The 17,019-nt window shown below is 45.5% G+C and overlaps 1 protein-coding gene across 6 annotated transcripts in view; it reads right to left on the bottom strand.

Moving 5' to 3' along the window:
* LOC132912407 (homeobox protein homothorax) overlaps window positions 1-17,019 on the bottom strand; it is a 502,412-nt gene that overhangs the window by 426,028 nt on the left and 59,365 nt on the right. For all 6 annotated transcript variants that reach the window (XM_060969789.1, XM_060969791.1, XM_060969794.1 and 3 more), the window contains exon 6: window positions 10,179-10,370. In XM_060969789.1, the coding sequence (XP_060825772.1) occupies window positions 10,179-10,370 (192 nt within the window). The remainder of the gene's footprint in view (window positions 1-10,178; window positions 10,371-17,019) is intronic.

Here is a 17,019-nt window from a genome sequence, read left to right as displayed (position 1 = left end):
ATAGACGAGTGGTGATGAAAAATTTTCGATATATTTTCGGGAATAAGACTAGAATTAAATATATTTCGTTCATGGTGAAAAATTGTAAAGTAAAATAAAAAAAAGTAAAATAGCAATCTAGGGTTCTTAATTAAATCGTTCTTAATTAAATATTCCAATCGAAGTAAATATTCCAATAGTAGTTAAAGTGTAATTCAGGAATCAACCTTAAAGTTTAAGAAATAGTTCGGCAGAAAGAAGAAGAAAGAAATGAGGTCTAAGAAACGGAGTTATGTGGCATGCACCATAGCTGCTTCGGGAATATTTTGAATAATCGTCGGTCTCGGCACATATATCGTTGTGAAAAATTGCTTAAGTGGTAGGTGCCAAGTGATGTGTATACGTGTAGTGTTGCGTATCACGGATGAGAAATGAGCATCATGGCTTTGATACCCAGGACGACGCAACGTTGTAACTTAATTAATATGCAAACGGGAATATATGTATTATACACTTTAGATTCATCCCTCATCTACTCACAATGAGAATATTATCAACTGACCCATTGACAAAGACATAATTTCGATTTTTCTTTCTTCATATGTACTTATATACTTCACTTCTGCTATAAAAGTCAATTAAGCGTTTCTCCCCATTATTAACGCACTCGATCTTCTTTTGGAAGAATGAACACTGCTTTGATTGTATCGTCAATTAAAGATTGTACGTGACTTCAACCTAAACCATTAAAACAGTCAATCGACTAGTGAAATTGCTCGAATAATTACGAGTATCAGTGTGTATCCAAAAACAAAATTTTCCCATGGTAGAAATTATATAATTATCTTTAATACTTTTCTCAAAGAAAAAGATGAGTAATTGCGCTAAAAAGAAAAATGCTTAATTGCCGGCTGTCCAAATCGAGCAGTTACATCGAAAGACATTCAAGCAATATGGTAGGTACACGATAAAATTTAATCTGAACTCTTCCGAGAGCCTCGTAGCGGCGCTAATTTCTCCACGGTCGCAATTGGAACGATGGCGACTGGTCAAACGGGTCCGATAAACAGCGGCCAAAGAATGGCACTGTTCTCGCGATATAATCGCCGGCTGTCCTCGCGATTATTGTCGGGGGACGGGTGTGCCGGACCGTCTTGTATCGCGTTACAACGCTACACCGTACCGGTACGCGCATCATCTCGCAAAAGGGAAAGAGGAAGATCCGTACGACAACCGGGCAAAAGTCTGGAGAACGCGAGGATGTCGAAGAGCGAGTAAGAAAGAGCGAGGACAGACGAAAGGCGAGAGGAGGGGGAAGGAAAGGATAATTTATTATGCTGTCAGTATGTCGCTCACAATGACCGCCTCCTCGATTTTAGTGACATGGCGATTATCGTCGCAACCGATCTCAGCCGATCATCGTTAGCATGAATAACGTGACAATGGTAATCCCTTTCGTGAAAGTGCTAACGGCCATATACGTGCCGCGACACCAGATGTCGCTCTGAGAATGTAGAAGAGATCGTTGTTGCGAACCCTGACGAAGAAGAAGAAGAAGAAGAATATGGAGGAGAAGAGGAGGAGAAGGCGCGAGGACATTCACCACGAAGCACGGACGGGTCTCGACACGTGGCGCGTATATACGCGTTCGTCACTCGATGAAACGTTTCTAAAAATATTTAGCGGCGGGACGAGCACCGAGAAAAAATGAGGAAAACAACAGGACCGTAGGGTTCGGTTTTAATTTGGCTAGTGGAACGCAAAGTTTCGCGACGCGACGCGAGTATCGCCCACGTGATTGCCATCCTGCATCCCTTCCGGAAAGATCAAACGTGTCTCAGATCATATCATGATCTTTGGTCTAATACTTAAAAAGGCTTTGTTAAATCTTTCGTTCTTCGCGAATAGCATCGTAAATTATTCGATTTTCGAAATGTCAAAGTGCTTGTTTAAGTTACATTTTTAAGATAACAGGCAGAAAAATTATATGTTTGCAGCTGCTAAATAATTTCCGAGCGATTGAGTTAAAACATTTCCTATAGACACAAAATTAATTGTACGCTTTGTCACTTGTTTCGATCTAATTTAATCTATCAACATATTACCATGACAACTAATGTCATAAATATTAACGTATTACACCTTGCGATAATCATCCTGAAAACAATTCTAAAAATTATTTTACCAAGAGACGAATTATCGCAATTCATCATAAGAGAGGTATTCTTTGAGGGCGAGTGACTATCGGGGATATAAAGGTTCGATCAAGGAAGCGGAGAAGACTTCTTACGCGTTACGTTCGCCGAGGTAAGAATCTGTCCGTCCCTCTTGGTTCCCCGGGGGCGACGAAATATTCTCGAAGCAGTTTCCAAGGGTTGATCGCAGCGTGGATCGCGAAGGGTAGGTTAGGAGGCCGTTCCTCTCGCCACGGAAGAGGCCAGCCTCGAAACGGGGGTGGGTTTTCGGGGGATGGAAAGTGGCCCTGTTACAAGTTTTACTGCAGTTTTGCGGCTCGGAACAGCGAGCGCGTAACGGCAGGCAATTGAATTTAAATATTCAATTATGCGATGTGTAAATGAAATAGAAGTCTTATGCAAATCGCTACACGCGCCGAGGGTTGTTGCAAATTTAAAGGGTTAAATATTTATTAGCGGAGGGTTAACCGAGATTTATGGCCAAGCTTCTGCTAATATTCCCTCGTCGCGTCCGGCGTGTGTCGTTCCTCCAGGGAATATCGTCCACGTTGTTCCTCTCTGCAGCCTCGTCTTCGCAGTTTGATGATCGATATCCTCCCGCTCTCTCGAAAACGATCCACATCGTCCTTGAGCCAAAATCGAGGCGAATCCAGCGAAATCTTTGCAACGCCGACCGCGTTTCCCTGACTCATGTCATAATTAATTCCCACGATCTCGATGGACGAATTTATCGTTCCAGGAATCGTTCCAGGAATCGCCCCTATCCTCGCGATTCGCCGTGTATTCGCCATTATTGTCACACGTCGAGAGGACGAAGGCGTCCTCCCTTACGCTCGAGCATTCGACGATGAGTCGAGGGAATTTAATTAAGCCGATCGCAATTACACAACCAACGACGACTACGAGCATGACGAAGACGACGACGATGACGACGACATAGACGACGAGGAGCAGCGACGATCAGAGCGCGTTATTCAACATAGTACGATGACGACGCACGGCCGTGCGTTGACGCTTTAATTAAAAAAGACACGAGGGTGTTCTGCATGCACAGGGATAGGAGCTGGAGGCTTTGTTTTTTTTATCTCGAGCGAAGATCTCATTGGTATCGATGTTTTTTTTTTCTTAATGGAAATTACCAGGCAAGTGAATGTATTGTTCATCTCTCGTAATTCATTCATATTTTTTTTCTTTTTTTAACTCAACAAAAGGCTAACATTTATTTATAATGAAAATACGTTGATTGAGACAATAGTTTAAACAAGTTTATCATTATCGGTAATATATTATCGCTATGTAATGCTAGTCGTATACAATTGTTCGGGTGAGTCCGCCTTCTTTTTATTTTCTCGTCGCTTCTTCTTTTTCCTTCATCTCTTTTCTTTTCGATACTATGCCCGATCCCTCTCCGTACCAAATCTCATCCAATCGTTCCTTAAGCCTACGTTTAGGTAAAAGTTGTAATCGTAAACACACATACATGCACAATGTCCGTCGATGTGTACAAGAGAGAGAAAGAGAGCGTCTCTCCCGACGCGCGTCAATAATTATGCACCGTTGGTTAATTGAAACAGCGTGTACACGTGTGTTTTCTCTTTGCCGCTGAATATACGTGTATGATCTGCGTGTGCCAGTGTGCCGCGTATGTCTTTTCCTATATTTGTGACTGCTTGTGTGTTCCGTGTGTGCGCGCGCGTGCGTGTCGTGTGACCCTCTAAGTGTCCGTATGCGATTCGTAAACTCATCCAACTACTCACGCGCGTATACATATGTGACTTTGCGCGGTGAAAGAGTAAAGTCTCGTCTCAACTAAACGTTAACAATCGCACGAAACAAGATACGAAACGGACAAAATCTAAAAAAGAATGAAGTACGTACAATGTTATTCGACGAAAGAAAAGAATAAGAATAAAAGAAGAAATATATAAAACGCGACATCCTCGACAAACGATCGGTAGTATTTCACCTGGTAAAGGGAGGAATCGATCGAACAACGATCACTCGTCTCCTGTCGCCTTTACGAGGGCTTCCTCAATGTTCGTCGAGGCCAGCCTCGCCCGCCCAAAAATAATAAGTGTACAGAGCACGTGAGACGCAAGCCATAACGACCGAGCGTCTCCGTGAAACGATTCGACCACGATCGCAAAGAGATTCACGCATTATCGCGAAATTGAAAACATTAGACCGGTGGAAAAGCCCGTTCTACCGATGCACTAAACTGATATACGCGTTTGATTGTAATACGATACATCTTCGTAATAACTGATCCCTAACTGTCAGTCTCTCGTTATACCTTAAGTAAGAAACTGTCGCAATGAATAACAAACGTGACAATTTATCAACAATTTATTCGAATAAAATGAACTTTTCCACCGAAATCATATTAAAATCAAAGGAAAAACAACAAACGTGGCCGCGATTTTTAATCAGGAAATGAATCGTGTACAAATAAAAACAAGTAGATTCGTCCCGATTTGTCTCTTGTGTCACAGTATTGACTGTCAAGCGATCGTGATCGATCGACACATGCTTCTTCCGCATCGAAGCCATTAGTAAGATTTTGATTAATGATAATTAAGTACACAGTCTGAGCGCACGCGTGAGCGCCTGCCCTGCACCTATGGCACTATGTATTCACATCAATTTTATCATCACCTATGCGTGGTTCATCTCGTGAACGCGCTCGAGAAGACGCTCCGCGTGTGACGTGGGTCCGGTCGTTCGTTCGATAAGCGTAAATTGGAGCAAATCTGTTTTTGCGTAAAGTTCTAATAATTGTAGTAAGTACAGAACTTTTCGACCAAGTTCTACGTGTCGAGAAGAACAGCACGAAAAGAAATTATTAAAAAAGACAAAGGAAGAATATCACGTAAATATCGCGATGTTAACGATCAATTATATATTCTCTATCTTCTACTATAAAGTTGCGGTAATCAAAAAATATACAAATTCCAACGATTCTCAACTGGAAGACGCAACAAACGAGAATTGAATAATCACAAAAATAGGCGTAAAAAATGTACAAATCCGCGCGGTGAACAAAAAAAAAAAAAAAAAAAGAAAATAAACAAACGAGACTTATAATAGGAAAACGCAGCTTATCCTCCAGAGCGAAATATGTAAAAATTGAGCTTCGTTATGGATACATACAATGTAATGAACGAATAAAAGACACGTCGGAGAACACCGGTAGCGCGGTTCTCCATTTCTTCAGCGCGGTCTCTTCAAACATGGCAACTTCCAGTGCGCTGTCTGTGTTTCGTTCGACACTCCACCGTGTGTCGTTTCCCAGGATCCATAGCGTTATTTTCTTTCAAGGGGAAAAAGAAAGAAAAGCCGAGAGACCCGTGTTCAAGGTCTCTCGACCCTAGGTTCGGCACTCGTAACTAGGGTTCCGACCGACTGGTGCCGGAGCCCACCTTCCAACCTCCGTACACACCCTTGCATTTGTCTTTCTTTTTTTCAATCGTTGCATAATATATGTTTATTATTGAAGTCTTTCATCATTATATTTTTGTTTCGTCATATTTTTCCGTCTTTTCGTTCTTCGACTTCCTCATTCATTTCAAATCCTAATTTGGGATTGATCATGTAAAAGGAGCAAAGGGAGAACATTGAAGCACGAGGAGCCTTGGAGAACATTTCCTCCCTCGTCTGGTGCCCTGCGCCCTGTACCCTATTTTCCGCGTTATGTACCTGCCGTAAGATATCAACGTTTGTTCCGTATAGACTCTACTCTATATGTATATACATTATATACTTGCATGGTAATTGTGTATATATTTCCTTCTGATAGTAAATGTGTATCGTCGTGTATACCGGTAGATCATATACCTGGCAATGTACACCCGCGAAACGATTTGGTACAAACGTTCGTGTATGTCCGCTTGCATAAGTCTCTCGTGTGCTCCTGTGATTCATAACGATTGTGTTCTGTGTATTAGTCTATAGATGTGTGTATGTATGTATTCGTATAAGTGAGTGTCAGCGAATCGCATGTGTATCGGTTCGCGTGTAGGAAATGCTAATTTCCAGGGTCAAGGAGCTCTCGAGACTCGTTTTCTACGACGGGCACCAGCTGGGGCGCTCGTTCGGCTCCTTTTGCCTCTTGCTTCTCTCGATACTTCTTCCTATCGGTGTATATGCACAAAGTTTCATCGTTTTGTCTTTTTTTTTATTGTTCTTTATTACTATTTCTCTTCTTTGTTTTATTTTTACTGCAGCACAAATCAAGGGTTATTAAGTACGGGGATTGGGGGTGGACCTCGCGCGCCCTGCCGGCCAGGACTTGTACCTCACACAACTCCCTAGTTACGAGTACCGAGACCTAGTGTTCTGGTGATGATAGTTCGATCGCGTACGACTTCTGGGCATCTCGCTCAGATCTCTGCCTCGTCGCTGTTTCTCACGCGCTTCACCGTGGGTATCTTCGTTTTTGCTCTCTTTCGATCGCGTGCACCTTTGAGATCGAGCCTCGATTTTTCCGTAGATCGTCACGAGAAACCCTGCTTAATATACCCTTGATAGATTCCTAGACTACCACATTCTTAAATTTATGATTCGAAACGATCGAGTTTCATATCCATTTAGTGTTCAGAGATATAGGAATATGCTTGCTGAAGATCTATCGATGTACTTTAAGCAGGGTGAAATCGTCGAGACCGCTCTATCGCTGTACAATTAAAAACGCTGTCCCTTCGTGTCCTTTTTTCAATAAGATCAACGTCAGTTGCGCTTGTTCCGCCCGGTAACCACTAATCGGAAGCTACTAATAAGTTAGAAACTATTTTACGTCTACCACCGCTGAACGACTCTTTTTATGAGCGTTTCTGTCATTCATTCTCACCTTTTTCTCTCGCACTCGCTCTCATTCGCACTCTCGTCTTTTCCATTCTCCGTTGCACACGTACTCCATTCTTAAATTAGAAATAACTTGAACAAGTTTTCCCGTTTAAAAATAGACACAAAATTCATTTTGTTACGCGTTATAAGCCTTACATCCTATTACGTATATTCTGATCACGATTAATAGTTCGTTTCAGCAATGAATTCGCATCGCGCACGCCTCGACGCGATGTCCACGAACGACGGTTTCGTCGTTTTCACTCGTCCTCTCTTTCATATTCTCCTCTCTTTCGCGCTTGTTTCTCATCTATTTTCTTCTTTTCTCGCTCGTTTTCTTTTTTTTTTCCTCTACCCAAACACGATACTATGGTCCACGATACGCGCGACCTTCCACATGCCCACGAGCCAGGACTATTCAGAAAGCAGACGCCGCGTAGACGATATAACGCCTGTCATAAACACGCCTACCGCTCGCGATACTATCGATCGCGCGATCTGCGACGCTGAGCGCGTTTCCCCGACTCTGGAGTATCCGAACGGAGATCAAACGAGGGGGACAAACGAAAGAAGACAAAACTAGAGTAAGAAGAACGATTTAGGGTTTCCCGCTTTCGACAGACACGCGCGATCTGCTGCTCTCGTTCATCGCGTTCAAAGAACGGGAGATATTGTCAGTCGTTTAAAATAAATTCAATATATCGATGTTCGAATCGAATTACGTCCTAAAATAAGAGTAACAAATTAAAATAGTATCTCCTATATCGAAAGTGTAAAAAATTGCAAGTCTACTATCGTAAATATTATTAGTTCGGGTGACTAAAAGAAACGCTATAGATAGCAACGAATCGCGCGAAATCTAAGAAACGACCTACTTAAACGACTATCGCTCTTGTTCGCGTGTCCCTCGAATGCCTGATCCTCGCCTAACGACCTTCTCTAGCACACCGTGTCGCCGTACGCGGCCGTTTCTTCACTATAATGCCCGTGTTTGTTCACGAAATTCCGTGCACTGTGCCGCACCGCGACAGACCTTTCGTTTTTGGAGAACAGAAGGAAAAAGGGGGTAGAGAAAGACAGAAAGAAAAAGAGTGGACGTATCAGTCGTTTCTTCGGCGGAGCACGTGGTGTGTGAACCACGTGCTAGCTACCACGACGACGCTCAAGACCGAAACCAAGGAAGAAGGAAGAAAAAGAAGAAGAAGAAGACGAAGAAGAAGAAGCATAAGCGCCTGAGAACAACAGGTTCGAAACGTAGAATCGATTGCATAAGGTCCCGTTCGGCTATAATAGCTCATCGTGACTGGTTGGACCTCGAAACGGTGGTCTCGGAGGGGCGAGGACATCTCCGGACGTGTTTTGAAAGCGGAACACTAGCCGAAAATCGATGTCATCGGATGGCTGGTGTCTCTGGCTCGGGACGAATTTAGAAGCGTTCTTCCTCGCTTAGCACGCCGCGATCTTACGTAATCGACCGTAAGAGCGAACTTGCCCGAACTTTGGCTGACACATGGTATTTCCGTATAGAACCATTTGCGGAGAAATTCCCGCGATAAATTTCATTGCACCGTCTGTCGCTTCTAGACGAAGGAGGTAGAGTGGAATCTTTGAGATCCAGTGGTTTCATTTAGCGACCTGAATCAACGCGAGGAAGCCCTCGAAGGAAGAATTCGGAGAATGTTTTGAGACCGTGTGTAAAATTATGTACATACGATGTGAACTGAACGGTTTTTCTCTACGGATTGAGCAACTTTTAACAGAGAGAAAGATAGAAAGGTAGTGACAGAGTGGAAGAGAACGGAAGTAAAAGAGAGAAAAAAAAAACGGAACGTGAATGAACTCAAAAGCCAGCCAAGTGCCAAACAGAATAACACTCGTCCTTTGCTCGGAGCAGTACGAGACACTCGCTAGCAACGTACTGGAAATTCCGACAAGTAGCGCCAGTCCAACAATTCGCGACCTATCGTGTGCGTTACCGTAACCTAACGACCCGTACGTGACACCCCTGCAACCCTCGATTTTTTTCATCGTCGAAACTTGGTTCGTAAGATTTAGTCGAAGAAACGAAATGCAAGAGGAAAGTCGAAGAAGAAAAAGAAGAAGAAGTGGAAGAAGAAAAAGAAGAGGAAAGAGAAAGTGTTACGAGCAGAACGTGCCTAGGTACACATCTTTCTTCGAGCGGCTCGCGTGGTTCATTCGGATGGCACTTCTGCCCAGACGTGTACACACGTGACCTCGAGCCACGAGGACGAATCAAGAGGGCGCCGTGCGCATCCGCGGTGGTTCCCGCTACGGTCAGTCGCGATCGAACCATCGTGACGCATGGGTCACTAGTCATTTCATCAAATCTGTCGTTTCATAAGACGAAGACGCGACGGAATATAACCACAAGGCTGATCGCAAGATAAAAAGACCGGAGAACGTTCGAATTCCTTTAATTTTCACAGCTGACAAAGAGGAAATAGATCTCGAAGAAAGATTATCACCAGAGGGGAATACGAATGGCCGAAACGTCTAGATGACGAAGAATAGCCAGACAGCGTATAGATTGGATAAAGGATCGTAAGAAGAAGAAAAAGAAGAAGATGGTGAAGAAAAAGAAGAAGTAGTAATAGCAATAGAGGTAGAAACAGAATAACGCGCAATAACAATGGAATTGGAAAAAGATTTAATAGAAGAGGGTAACAGAGGGATAGAAAGAGAAAAGGTCTCGCGGTATCGACACGGAAGTCGCGTCGTCTATTACGAGCACGGATAAACGGCCGAGCTGATGCTGTGGTAGGCGGCGAGGGCGGCGTGCGCGTGCGCAGGGGGCGCGGATGCGGCTGCGTGCGGCGAGGTGGCCATCGCGGATGCCGCCGCGGCTGCCATCATCATCTGTTGGTGCGTACGCTTTAGGGAGTTGGGAGTTGTGGCGGCGCTACTTGGGGTAATAGCAGTAGTAGTGGTGGTGTTCGACTGCGGCGCAGGGTGGTGGTTTTGGCTTTGGTTTTGGCTCAGTTGCAAGGGGGTGGTAGTGGCGGTACTGCCGATACCGGCGTGATTATTATTATTGTTATTATTCTGGCTCTGGTGGTGGTGGTGGTGATGGTGGTGGTGGTGATGGTGGGGGGTGATCGCGTCGTGCGGATAATAAGACGTTGACGATGGTGAGGTACTCACGACGTCCGGCGTGCTGGCTCCGTCTGTGTGGCTGGTGCTGTCAGCGGTGCTCCTTGGTCCGCCACCGTCTAGACCGTTCCCGATCTCCGGCGGTTTCGAGCTTTCCCTGTCGTCGATCACTAAGTCGATCGGCATCTTTCCTTTTAAGCAGCTGATGTACCGGTGGCAGAAATTGTCGCATAGTTCATGGACCTACAATTGCAGAAAGAAAGAACGAATTGAATTAAACATTGGATATCTTTGGTGCAAACGAGTCTTGATCTATTCTAGGCACCGTCGAGACGAGTTATTTAAACCGAGACTTTCACTTTCATTCTCTATCTTTCTCTCTATCTCTCTCTCTTTCTCTCTTTCGTCTCTTCGGTTAATTCCGTAATTTCAATATTCTTATAACCGCTATGAACATCGGCTAAATTGGCAACGATTTCGTTTGGTCGAATCGCAATGGACCCACGATCCTATTGGCTTCGGGTAAAACGTTCACCCGGTATTTTCACCATCGAAGCCACGGTACCAAAAGGGCCGCGCGCGGGATGGCGAGGCCGATACGAACGCTGGTATCGATACACAAAGATGGAGGAGGCCGGCGAAGAGCTCGTTGCATCTCGAGGCCGTGGAAGCGGTCCGGCAGCGAGCAACGAGACCCGCTGTATCGTCGACAGCGAGTCGAAGCGAGAGGGAGCGAGGAGGTCTGACCGGTGTCCAGTCGACCAGAATGTTATGTATGCAAATGAGGTCTGACAGGCCTATAGGATACCCGGTCCTCCAGCGTCCTCCTCACGGTTCATCCTCCTCCCGTTCCCCTTTCCCTGCCCCCGGTCCTTGGACCGACTTCGCCGCTGCCGGTCGCTCGATTCGGTTTAGAAAAAATGTATTATATAAGCAAAAGCAAATAAAAACGCTTATCTTGTTATATGTAAATCGACAGGGAGGAGGAACGAAGAGAAGCCAGGCGCATTACGAGGCGGCGTGTCTTCTCTCGTTGCAAGCGCGTACACGCGCTTTCTTCCTGGCCTCTCTTCTCTTCTCTCCTCTTCTCTTCTCTTCTCTTCCCATCTCGACGGACTTCTCCAACAGGCTCTGCCTGGCTGCCTCTCGGCAACCTATCCACCTAGTAGATACTTATACGACGTTCTTCTTATTAGGCATTTATATGTAATAGAGAAGACGGCCATCTTTGCCGTAGGCGGCACCGTCCAATGGTGGAAGGCCGTGGTCGACACCGACCACCGTAGACAATGCACGCGTTTATCATGCGTTAAACGTATGCGAGAGGACGCTTGATCGGATACGAAACCGATCCGCAGTCGATCCTCTTTTCATAGATCGTACCATACCGTATGTTGTCACGTTTAGTACGTTACATAGTACGGTATTTTATACTTCTTGCTCCGAGATTCTTTTCCTCTTTTTTCCTCTATTCTGTAATGCTTCTTCACGAAGAACGTCGAAGATCGACAAGGACGGCCGCGTTGACAATACGTATATACACTGGGTCAGCGAGGTCGTGGTTCTCATGGTGACGCGCACGAGGTTCTCCAGAATTTTCTTCCAAGTACCAACTATGCAACGGCGCACGGTAACACAATGCCTCCTCGAGATGACTAGACTCTCTTTAACGCGGGACCGAAAGGGCGGCGAGAGGGGGCGGTGGAGAGAGAGCTCGAAGGACAGCAGCTATAATGCCGGACTGGTTAGAATTTGATCCGCCGGGAGTCGAGTCGAACCGGCCGACAATGCTCACCGAAGAAAAGAAACGGGGTTCCGTCTTTCCTTCTCTCTTTTTCTCTCTTTCTCTCCTCCCCGGGACGGATCGCCGAAAGGAGCCACGGTCTGAACGCTGAGAAGCGTTCACCTACACCGTACGCCTTTCTCTGTGTACGTGGCGAGCACAGGAACACGGTTATCGAGCCATTTTTTACTGCTCGTACACGAGCTCGGAACACACCCCAGCCCCATCACTGAGCAAAAATCGTTTTTCGAACTTGGCATCGCGTGAAACTCGAATCTCCCGTTTCTATAATCGCTTTTAACCACTTTAACTTCCGGCCCAAAAGAGACCGTGCCGCGGATAGTTTGTATCGGCTCGCGTGAGTGGATGTTCGAAGCTGATACCGTGCTCCGCGTTCACCAAAAACCTCTCCAGTATTCGGCTCATGATCTAGAACATGATACGATGCATCGTGGACACGAATTTTTGCCATCTATCGGCCCTCTGAATCGCGTCACCCTATACTGCAGACGATCGGCCCAACCGGCGCTGACACAGGATCCAACGGGTCCTCTACGACATTGACCGCTCTCGACTTTTATTAGAAACGGCGTGACCATTTTCTGCTCCGACTTCTTGTCACGAGCAAAGGGGCCTGGTGATCTGTCTGCGGGTTTTTTTGAATATCTATCACATGTATAACACGTGATACGTCGAGAAATTTACATCTCCACTCATGAATACTAGATCACTTAGGAGAAATTGTTAAAATCATTAAAGATTGCTATCTCAGATAATTCATACGTCCCACGAGTTCCCCATTTAATTTCACTGCAATGAATTTTATATCGGAGATTCTGGTGACAACATATAATTGTTAATTTATTATTCCTCTACTTTTCTAGCAAACGATTTCTGCCAATTTTCACCGTACTGTGGTGTACGATCGTACGTGTCGGTGTATATTGTGACGAGACAGGTTAATACTTAGTGTAATCAATGTATTTAAAATTATTTGTAGTACAGAGTTAGTCGTCGTTCGCTCAGTGTTATACACGGTAATCAGTAAGTTCGCTCGATATTAATCGCTATAAGATTGCTCGATGTTAATACTCTGAGACAAATCAACAACATGAGTCATCGATTCGAATCGTCCTATGACTCATATGCCGCTACAGTACGTTTCGGAACCTCATATTGCGCAGGTACAAGATTCAATCGTTTCTGTGATAGACTGCATCCAATATCGTGTTTTATACAAGACCAGCAAGTGTTTCGATGCTACTGAACAAAGATATAGGTAAAGAAGAGAACCAAATAGAAACTAGAAGATTCGAGAACTACCATGACATAATAATAAATATTCAAATTTGAGGCTTCGAACGATTCTTCTGCCGTTCCACTTACAATATCATATCCTTTCATCGCTCGCACGGTTGACACAGTATCCCCCTGTCCTAAAGCCAAGGATATGCTAGGAAGCGCAGCACTTCTTTGGTATCTAATTCATCCAAGCGGGTACTAGCTTCTCGGATTTTCTGATACGGCGAACGGTTCGCGGTGGTAGAAGAACATGGCATGGAAAATATCGAGTGTCTCAAAGGATCGCCATTTCCTTCTCTCCTCGTCAACTTTCTGGTTCCATCGAAGAAGGTGAAAGCTCTTCCCCTCTTCGTCCTATCGATGAAATTATCCGGCGAAGCGCGGTGGTATTTAATTTCTGCGATGAACCGCGGGCGTAAACTTTCACGTGCCACTCCGAGGCCGAAATAAAAGCCACGAATGGGAATAAAAAGAAAGAGAGAGCGTATACACTTGCAAACAGCGAGGGGTATCGCTTTCATCGCGTCCCCGCGAACGCTTCTCGTGTTCCTCCGTAAGGTACATGCGACACCGGAGGCAACGCCATTACCGGAAGGTGGCTCTCCTCTGCGCGTGTAGAAGAAACGCCACAGAAGGAGACGAAAAATCGAGGCTGGTTCGCGATGACCGAGCACGATACCAGCTACAGCGACAACGTCGCCTGTAACTCGAGATTATTCCCATTTTATGGCCGATTTAACAAGTTGCGAGCGGATAGGGGTGTCGATTCGATGGCTCTCCAGTCGGCCAAACCGCCGGATTTCGTCCCTATTGCGCGTCAGAGACTTTCCCGTCAACATTCTATCTTCCTCGTTATCGTTACATAAATACATAAAAATAAAGATCTTAACAGGTACCTACGTGCAAGCATATAAACAGCAAATAAACAGAAAGAAGCTTGGAATGTCGATCCACCCTATTCCATAAACCCACGTGATATTTTCAAAATTATATTACGATCGATTGAATAATGCTTCTAAGAACTAAAATTGCATTTGTTAGATTATTAAAGGAAAGAAGAAAATTCCCTTGCTTACGGATGTTCACGCCAAGATAGACACCCGCGAGTTTCCGTTCGAGAGAGTTCAACCAGTCCGCGCTGACCGTCGATGTTCCGGGTGAAAAGGGACAGCGACAGCGAGAAGAAGCGTGTCGCCGACGAACGGAGAACAGCGGGCCCTCCCCACTCGAAACGAGTTCTCGATTCAAAGACTTCTTAAACGGCCCGTTGTCCCTTCTTCCTTTCTCTGCCTCCTTTCTCCTCCCTTTGGTTCGTGCGAGGGGAGGTTCCGCACGAGGCGACATTATACCATCGCGACGTGCCCTCTCCGCCCCTAAGAACTTCGCGTACCCCAGCCTCCCCCTCGTTCCTCCTTTCATTCGACCCCCGAAATTACTCGAGAATTTACGTAAACGAAGGAACGGACGAGCAAGTGTCTCTCCCTCTTTGTACTCCCTCCTCTCCTACCTCATCCCTTTCTGTCGACGGCCTCTCGGAAAGGCAAACGGCTCGAAGAATGGAACGGATCCGGGGTACGCGCAGGAACACAGCGAGGAAAGGAGGGAAAGAAAGAAGAGGAGGAAAAAAAGAAAGAAAGAAGGGAAGAGGAGCGCAGAGCGAACCCCATTTACGGCACAATGGGTTCCTTTGAAGCCGAAGGTAATGAAGGTTTCGGGGTGTCTGTCTCGGTTCCTCTACCGTGCCCCGATTCACAACCTGACCACCCCTTACGGCACGCACGATACCTATATACCGGGTGTGCGCCTACGGACGACCCATACTATCCGTTCCATCCGGCTATCGATGACGTCTTGGTTCTGGCGAACGGAAGGAATGGAGAGTCATTCTGGTTTTCGAACGTTTGATTCGCCAACAGTATTCGCCAACACGTTCGCTAATGGAGACGCATCTCACATCTTGTGGAACAGATATATCATAGATATTATTATTTGACCCCTCTTTTTGTAGTAAAAACCTTGCAGTCAATGTTAAAGAAGATTGAATACTTATAGTCTGCGCTTTTAAAAAGTTATTTTCAATTTTCACAGCATTTCTCCCTAATTTTAATTTTACAACCGACTCTATTAATTTCCAAATAAACAATTGAAATTCAGATAGGTGAATCCTTCTTAAGAGCCACGGCTACGCTATTCTTCACGACCGAAAAGACGCTGAAATGGAGGCAGAGGGTAACAGCCTGCGGAGCAACCCGGATGTCCTGGCCGTCGAGATGTCCACGAAAACACATAACCCGAACAACGGGGGAAGGAGGCACGCGGATGTCCCTACAGGACTAGGTATAACTTAGAACCAGTTTCCAAGGTAGGGCAGCTGGAGGAGAGGGTTGTGTCCGCGTGTTGCGCCGGTATGAATCCCGGTTGGTATGCACGGTGCGCCATAATACCCCATAAGAAATTTACCGCTCTCTAACCGGTGATAGCGTGTATATACAGTGGTGTGTGCCACGAGTGTACAGATCCAAGAGAGAAGAACGAACGACGAAGATGAACGGAGGAAAACGTGGTAGCTGAACGAAGATGACGAACTAGGCTGCAACTCAAGGAAAGATCGATGTGGAAAGAGAGGCCGACTCGCGATGGAGGGAGGCAGAGAGGTTGTATAGAGTGAACAAGAAGGTTGAACGAAACGAGAGAAAGAGCAATAAAGAAGAAGAAACCTTCCTTCCACGCACCGGGCCCCTGCAAAACGTAATTATGCTAATACGCGATTGGCTCGAAAATGTTAAATGCACGAAGCGCAGCACCGCGGGCTACCATGCTTCTCCCTATTGGTCAAATATCTTCGTCCCTCTCGATACACCTCTTCCTCTCTCGTCTCGTTTCTCTCTTCATCTATCACTTTCTCGTCCTCTGTCTGTCGTTCGCTGCTCGGAGCTCCAGATATTTATGGAATCTTCTTGATCGCGCGTTCGCTGCATTCCGCTTTACTCGCTCGCTCCGCGTCCTCCATGTCCCAGCTCTGCTCGTCTCTGGAGGACTCCGGGGACCAAGAATGTTTCAATCTTCATTACCGTCGATGCCAGTGCGGCGCACACCGTGCCAAATTGCGGCCAGGTTTTGTCGCGGCTTTTCGAGACCCGCCCCGATATCGCGACCGACGATCTCGCTGAAATAAATCCACCGGTTGGCGTATTGGAATCGTAGGAGCTTGGACTTGTGGGAGGAAAAAGCTACGATCGGGATGGAATATCGGTTTGGCGTCTTGATCCCAGTGAGACGGTTTCTTATCTCTCAGCGGTCTTCCATAGGAGGGTGACTGTACGCCGATTTCTTGTAACTCCGATCTGTACTTTCGATATTCCAGTAGAAGAATCGATTGATATCTTTCGTGGGAGTGTACGTGTTAATCCTTTCGATGTATAAAAATTGACGAAACTAGAGAAATGTTACTGTTGTTTCAATTTTTAGTGTCCAGTTTTCAAGTCGTCTTGTTAATACAGTGGGAAGATGTAAAAGTTACTTATGTTTGAGCGAATAGAACGCAACAGGAACTGAACGTTTATGTTACAGTTCGTATAGTGTCAGCGGTGGACGACGAATAGACATATTTATTTCTTTTAGTTTTAATCTCGCCTATCGCCCAGTTAGCTGTATTTCCAGTCTTCTTAACGCATCTTTCCTGTTATCCTTTTTGCCAAGACTTCTTAAATAAACGAACGACGATAGTGATTACGATTTTGCATGTAACGGACCAGGCACGACCATCAGAATTTCTTTGCACGAGTAATCGACGTGCATAAGAAAAAG

The sequence above is a fragment of the Bombus pascuorum genome, chromosome 12, assembly GCF_905332965.1.
Source record: "Bombus pascuorum chromosome 12, iyBomPasc1.1, whole genome shotgun sequence".
Classification (NCBI taxonomy): domain Eukaryota; kingdom Metazoa; phylum Arthropoda; class Insecta; order Hymenoptera; family Apidae; genus Bombus; species Bombus pascuorum.
The sequence above is the reverse complement of the archived record's forward strand: the minus strand, read 5'-3'. Positions and strand labels throughout refer to the sequence as shown.